Consider the following 7770-nt stretch of genomic DNA (forward strand, 5'->3'; position numbering starts at 1 on the left):
TTTATTCCCACTTGTTGTTTCAGAGTCGGGATGGAGCGTTCCCCTCCGAGCTGTGGTTGGGCGTCAGCAGAGAGGCCATATCGGTTTACAAACGAGGGGAGCCATGGCCTCTGGAGGTTTTCCCATATGAACAGATTCTCTCCTTCGGAGCGCCACAGCCCAACGCTTACAAGATCACGGTGGAAGGCCGAGAGCTGATCTTTGAAACACAAATGGTTTGTATAACAGATTAAAACAGGAAGTTTTGAAAAACATCAGCACTGTCCAATCATTTTGCCATTAGTCAACATGGACTCTAGAGAAACGTATGCAAATAATGAATCACTAACCTTTAACCCTGAAATATCATGACCCCTGTACACGCTGCTCCTCCTCTGCAGGTCATGGACATCGCCAAACTGATGAAGGCCTACATCAGCATGATCGTCAAGAAGCGCTACAGCAACTGTCAGTCCGTCAGCAGCCATGGCAGCCAGTACGGTGCCTGGTAAACCGTTTAACCTTTCACCTTGTGCCAGGTGCCAGAGTGCAACTGGAGGGTCGTGTCGTCGGCCGTGCACGGACGCCCCCGTCCTCGGCTCTGTGGAAAGAGCAACTGACATGTCAGACTGACTGAATGCTGGAGACAAACCACAAGGCCCTTACTAGCTCAGATTATTACTTTGACTGGTTTCATTCCAAAACATTACACATCTGTAATGTTAACAATCGCTCTGGGCTTGAAGGATTCATTTTGGTTGAAACCTGCAAGTCAACAAGGATCAACTCCGGAAATCCACCAGGAAGTAAACAAAACAAGGAAATGTTCAAAATGTGGTGCCCTTTGCTGCTGGCATGTTGGGACGAAAGGAGAGGAGGAAGTGATTGGTACGATGACCCCATCAACAAGGCTTGGTCCCAGGTACAGATAGACACAGAATAACTTCAGAAAGTATTGGTGTCTATGGGACCTGGTACCAAACTGAACCCAGATTTTGTGGCATCACACAAAGTCCTGTTGTAAACCACTGGTGACTGAAGGGAAGGTTTTGATAAACTGTATTTCATTGATACAACTGAGTAATTTACTTGAACCCAATTCAAAATACTGACACACTGATCTACAGCCTTAAAATGAAGGTTCTGTGAACTGGATTTGGTCGACAATAGGGTGAAGCCCACAGTAACAGTGTTGTGATCCAAGATTAAAATAAAACTATTCCATGAAAAATCTACTGAAAGAACAGTTTATCCCAACCTTCCTCCTGAAAACAATCAAAGGACAATGTCAACATTTCCACTGTTTATCAGCTTAAAACAAACAGCGTTTAACTTCATCTACTCTCATGAAGCAGAGATTAAAATGTTTTGCTTTGGATTTTCCTTCCTGATGCTAATAACGTGTCGCAGGATGTTGGATACTGAGGTGTGTGTGTTAGAGAGGTGTCTGAATGTAAAACATTTTTTAAAAAAGCAGAAAAAAGAAACTGACATTCGAACCTTTTCCTCTGCTCTGAAAATCTCTGGGACCTGATCCTCGACCTTTGTCCAGGACAACCTGTTCACTGTAAATAATATGCAACTGTACTCGTCTCAAGTGTTCCTGATTGTTTCGACTGATTTGCTGCAAAGGTCACACAAGTGCCTTTTCAGACTCTAATCAGATTTTGTCTTATTGATGCCACTTCCTGTGTAAGCAGAACCTGAAAGGTGCTCCCACGTTCCTTTAACTACCAACAGGCTGCACTGCAGAACTCTGTCCACCTGAACAAGACGTTCAAGCTAAACCTGAGGGTAAAGGCTTGTTTTTCTGTAGACCAGACAGAAACAGGAGCCGACTCTAAAAACAAAGTGACCATAATGTCACAGACTCCAGCATCAACTACTATTGCTAACACCGACACACTTCCTAAGCAAAGCTGAATTTAACACAACTACACGTAGAACTAAAAACTCATCCCACATGAGAGACTCATGCCAGGAGACTGTCAGAGCCTTCAGGTGTCCATAAACCTCAACCTAAGGCGATACAGAGACCACTGAACAGTAACTACTGGCTAATCCTTGGCATCTGAATCTGATCCCTGGACACCTCTGCTGGCAACAAACAGGAACTGCAACAGCACAAACATCCCCATTAAACTGAAACTGACATGAAAGTCCAACCTAAAGGCCCCACAGTCACCAAACCCCTGGAACCTAAATGGGCAAAAAAGATTTAAAAAATCCTGTCGTGATATTTTCAACAGATAAACAGAGTCGGCACCATCTCTCTGTACCTGCACAGCACTTACTGAAGTCCCCAAATCACTGTCACAGCTGGGTCCTTTAAAACATCAGCCAGTGCCCTTTAAAGCACCTAAAACCGATCACCTAGACGGTCTTGAATTAAGCGGTGAATTTAGGTGACCTTTCGGAGTTTAGTTTGAATGTCTTGTTCCGCTGGACTGTTTGCAGAAACATTCCTACAGCATTTCACTGGAGCTCCGCGGGCGGCAGATCCATCCAAAGACGTGTGTGCAGGTGTCTTCCACAGTGCCTTGTTGTATATTGTGTACACTGATTATTTCCATGTGTGGTGTCCTTTCTGATGATATAATGTGCAATGTTCTGTATATTACATAATCATGTGGCTGTATATTTTGTACTCTGTCTTTTTTCTGCTAAGTGATGACCACATGGTGACTTTCTCAAGATAAAAAACTTGTATTTTTCTCTACACAATCATTCAGCTGACTATGGACCTTTGACACGATACTGCATCTTATTTTTTCTGTATTAGCTGGTATGTACTGAAAGGAATATTCTAACAATAAATGGTTGCATATTTGGTCTGAAGGTACATTCAGGTGTTTCCCTCACAGAGTATACGCCCAAGATGCTTTTTAAAAATCTGTCTAACTGTGCTATCAGCAATCGATTAAATATTAGAGGACAGTCCATCCTGATCTGCTCAGTAAACAAAACAGACGGCAGCTGCTTGATAAAGAACATGGTGGACATTACAACACAGGCCACATACACTCGCTCCTTTTCTCCCTTATTTTTCCCTCAAGGTCAATGTCCCTGACTGTCTTTTACACCTTAATAGTCACCCATGGAGCGGATCCGCTCTAAAAGTTGTATGTTTCTATTTTGTCACAAAAAGATCGTCGAAAAATGTGGATATAGTATAATACATTTTATGTCTAATAAAACCTTAAAGTCTCACGATTAAAATGGCATAAAGCAATTTAGGATCGAATAATCACAGCGACTACAGTTTCTTAATATTTAACAACAGTAAACATACAGTACAAAACGCCGCTCTTTACCTTTCTCTCGTGTAACTTCATATGTGTAGTCAAACATGGAGTGCCGCATATCGTTCTGTTCGTTAGAATCCATAGAACAAAGTGCACCCATGTTTCAGTCCAAAAAGATGTAATATTGTACAGTAAATCCATAAATCCATCGTCGTCCTCATAAAAAGCCGTAAACCGCTTCGTTTTACGGCTGTTTTGTCCGTTTATTCAATAAAGTTTGACATAGCAAGCTTCTGTGAATCACATGAGGCCTCAATCAAACGTGTTTGTATGTTTCGCAGCGTCACTAACGGTAAAACCAATAGAATTCACATCCTCAGAGAAAATCCCAGTCAGGGGGCATAGTCTAACTTCGATTGACAGGAGAATTAGCCAGTCAAATTGTTCGTAAATGGTGACAGACGCATCTTGTAGCCAATGATGAGGCCTTTGCAACAATATATGGGAAGTCGAGCCAGATGACGCAACAGTGGGCTTTAACGCAGCCCCTCCTTACTGTAAATGTTGCCATGACAACGCTGGGCAGGCAGCGCTCGACGCTAGAGGGGGAGGAGTCATGTTTCACATTCTACAGCGCGCCGATAGAAAACTGGGACGCTTTTGCTTCAATCGGCACCAAGGCCGTCAAAATAACTTTTAAAATGTAAGAACAACAGCTAGTTTTATTTATCTACGTGTTGTCGGCCATTTGCAAAAAAGGGGGCGGGGTGACTAAGAGGTTAAGTCCGTCCATCAGAGAAATACAAACGTTAACTTTACACAGTTCTGCTTCTGGCTAACATGAGGTTACCCTGATGTCGAGTTTGCACCACGAAGGTTTTCATGCTCTAAAATAGACACTTTAACACTATTAGACACAATAAAACACTGTGGAAATGTATTTCCTTTATTTAATAATTAATTATTATTTTCTAGCATTTCTTCATTTTTATTTAATTTGTCTGAGCAGATTTCTATTTTTTAACACCTGGTCCCCTTATTCCACCACTTAATGAAAGACCATAACGTTACCTGACAACAAGCCCCTCTATGGGGTCTGGGAGCAGACTAGAAAGGAACCAAGAACTGGGTCTCAAAAACACAAAATAAGAAATACACCCTCAAAAAATGAGTAGAGCTAAAAACAATACAGCCAACCCTGCAGGCCCTCGATAAAAAACCTTCTCTTGTTGTGACTGATTTTTTCACTGACCTGTTCATAGCTCCGTCCGTGCAGCCGTTTCTGGTGACGTCTGCCGTGTCCTAACGGCTGCAGACACACTGTGGGAAATAAGGTGAGATTATTAATATGATAACTATATATGTATAATATAATGAATTTATATAATATTTAAGATGCATGTAGACTCAGTGATTATTTAAAAACAATAAAAAGAAGGTTTTGCTTTCTGCACTGGTAATTTGTAATTTTGTATATATTGAAAATATTGAATGAAAAATACATAACATGACTAAATACATTTTTACAGACTTTATATTTTTTAAATACATTTTTGTGAAATATTCATATTTTCCTCTTTACCTACAAACAGAAACTGATGCATATTAATTAACGTTACACGTACAAAATTAATCTCGTAGTTTTATAAGGTTAAGTCTTATAAATCTTAGTTTTGTACAACTGAAAAAAAACTCCATGAAACAGCCAATCTAAAATTATATTTTATTTTATATATCTGAAGTGCATTTAAGGATATTCAAGTGAAATCTATTTAAGTTTAAAATGGCTTGCAATAGGTGTCAGCTTTGAAGTCAATACTTCATCTGTACTTTGAGCAGTGAACTAAAAAGACTAAACTAATACTCTAGACTGTAATACTCTGAACTAGACTAACCTCTGATACTCTAGTAACTAATACTCTGAACTAAGCTTTAATATTCTAATCTAAATCTAAACTAGACTAAACTCTGACTAGTCAGAACTCTTCTTTTGGACATCCAAGATGAAGTCTACTCCATTGTTCTAATAATCAATACACTGCAGATATCTAAAATAAGATGTTCTAATGATCGATACTTTGCCGATATCTAAAATAAGATGTTCTAATGATCGATACTTTGCAGATATCCATCTATCTGATGGTGCAACAGGCACCAACTCTGTAAACAAACAAACAAAATCACTTTGACATGACACCTGCCAACACCTGAGCAGCCAAAGTGTTTTTTGTTCTGGATGGTCTGTGTGCCTGGTCTCTGTAGACCTGGTCTCTGTAGACCTAGTCTCTGGGGACCCGGTCTCTGGGGACCCACATTAAATCCGTGCATGACAAAAACAGGAACATCGCAGCTTTGAGCTAACGCTAGCTTAGCTTATGTTAGCGCCGCTAACGTTTTCTAAGGTTTAACGTTATAAAGTAGATAATTTCACACCAGGTAACACAATAAGACACAGGTTGACGCCGCTGATCGATACACAACATTCCCAGCATCTTATTGATTTATTACCTGATTGAAAACACGAAGTCTGACCTAACGTTAGCTAACAGTTTGCTAGCGTTAGCTTAGCTACGCTAACTTGCTAACGTCGGCACTGACTTGATGTTAACTTCGGAGGTTTCATTCAACATTTAGGGGCTAAAACTGATTTAACCCGTTAATCAAATACTGTAACGTAATTTCTTACTCGGTGAACGTGGCTCTGTTGGTTGGTTCTGATGTTTTTGGGTCAGGACCAGGTGCTTCGGTGCGTTCAGGTGGAACTGGACCGTCACAATATGGCGGCAAAGGTCACGCTTCCTCTTTCTGACGTCACAAGAAGCGTGTACATGTGTACATGTGTATACGTGTATACGTGTACATGTGTACATGTGTATATGTGTACATGTGTATATGTGTGTACATATTACACAAAGTGTGAATGTCCCTAAATCCCAGAATAGAAAAAACAATAGACTTTCTGCTAACAATCCCACAATGCAATGCGGCCTCTTTGACAATTTAGTCTATTTACAAAAAAAGATAATTTCTTGAAAGCTGCTGTGAGAGAGGAAGCAATAATAAACCAATAAACGCATAAATGACAGATGACTCCTGAAGAACATCTGTGTGTCATCCAGCTTCTCCCTTTAAACACCATAAACAGGATTTTAGTCGCAGTGTGAACGGACCAGCTGCAGAATCACCACTGGAAGCAACGAGAAATTAAAATGAGGGAATGAGATTAGAGTTAAATACCTGGATCTGTCTGGTCAGATTGTGGGATCAGAGGTCTTCAAGAACCTTCACACAGAACCTTTTTAAAAACCTGTTCTGTGAATGAGAATTAAATCCTGTGGTGATAAATCAAAGGTTCCATGTAAACAGCAGCACAAAAGTCAGCGTACATGTTAACAACTGTAATCACCTGCATTGGATCCTTTTCCTCCTTCTTTCCTTCGGTCCAGTCTGAGGAAGCTACTTCTGTCACCTCTGGGAATCTAACAAAATCCAGGCACCACTTGCCACTGTTCCACAGCAGCCATCGAATACGGTCCCCTGACAGCAAAGCTCTGAAGCTCTGAAGTATTTATAAAGTCGATTGGACATGAGGCAAATGAGCCACACTTCTCTCTGTGTATATAAATATTCTTTATATATTACATCCATGTTACATCCAAAAGAAATAGAAATACAGCCAACAGCAAAAGTCACATCAAGTCATTTGTGTGCTGCACGTCACACTGTCCTTACCCCGCCTTTTAAGGCACCAAAATAAGAAGAAGAAGAAGAAGAAGAATCAAAAGACCCAAATGACTCAGGTCCAGAATACAGTCCCAATCCCCGTTCTTAACCTAAACACCAGAGGGCTCCTGGAAGCTCAACAGGCAGATCAATACAGCTGTAGTTCTAATAATCAATTAGGGGGATCAATGCAGCAAACACTTCGACACTGAACAGATGTTTATATGCCAGCATATACAGACACTGAGAACCAGGAGATATAAAGTTAAAACGACTCTTGGCATCACCATGTGAGACACTTTTGTCTTTCTGACCATCCGGTTGTTGTTGTTGTTTTTTTGTGCTTGTTCAATCTGTCTGAAATCCTGAATCCTGCTCGCTGGGAAATATCTGGTAAGATTTATTAGTAAAAAATATGAAGATTTATTCCAAAGAAACACAGTGATACAGATACAAGGCTCTCTACAGTTCTCCAGTCCAGGATCCAGCTTGAAACACAAACAAAGTGAAGGTTCTTGAGGAGCATTGGTGAGTTTTATGGAGAAACAGTTCTGATGTTCTGTTTTCTCTGCTCAGACCTTAGAACCTTTCAACGTCTCAGCACATAGTCTGATGGTAAACAGTCCAGTCCAGGAACGTTCTTCATGTTTCCAGCTAAACAAATGAAACAAACGCTGAACAGAGACTGAAGTTAGCAGCTCAATCAGGAGGGAATGTCCCGACTTCAGCTGATCATACAGAGTAAAAAGTTAATTTAATATTAGCATAGAAAGACGAAGGGGCACCAGAGTATTTCATGTCATAGCTCCAAACACAAAACATG

General features: G+C 40.6%; 2 protein-coding genes and 1 long non-coding RNA gene across 14 annotated transcripts in view; 1 reads left to right on the top strand and 2 right to left on the bottom strand.

Moving 5' to 3' along the window:
* myo10 (myosin X) overlaps positions 1 to 2809 on the top strand; it is an 87380-nt gene extending 84571 nt beyond the window's left edge. For all 3 annotated transcript variants that reach the window (XM_026313668.2, XM_026313667.2, XM_026313669.2), the window contains exons 40-41: positions 24 to 215; positions 381 to 2809. In XM_026313668.2, coding sequence (XP_026169453.1) covers positions 24 to 215; positions 381 to 491 — 303 coding nt within the window. In that variant the 3' untranslated portion in view covers positions 492 to 2809. The remainder of the gene's footprint in view (positions 1 to 23; positions 216 to 380) is intronic.
* Positions 1 to 7770, bottom strand: part of LOC113134345 (zinc finger protein 62 homolog) — a 757491-nt gene that overhangs the window by 655005 nt on the left and 94716 nt on the right. The gene's annotated exons all lie outside the window — the stretch shown is intronic.
* On the bottom strand, positions 452 to 6006 carry LOC113134450 (uncharacterized). The gene is made up of 3 exons (XR_003296070.1): positions 5911 to 6006; positions 4477 to 4544; positions 452 to 580 (listed from the first exon to the last, which is right to left on the bottom strand). It is a non-coding gene; the product is annotated as an uncharacterized LOC113134450 (long non-coding RNA).

The sequence above is a fragment of the Mastacembelus armatus genome, chromosome 17 (assembly GCF_900324485.2).
Source record: "Mastacembelus armatus chromosome 17, fMasArm1.2, whole genome shotgun sequence".
Taxonomy (NCBI): Eukaryota; Metazoa; Chordata; class Actinopteri; order Synbranchiformes; family Mastacembelidae; genus Mastacembelus; species Mastacembelus armatus.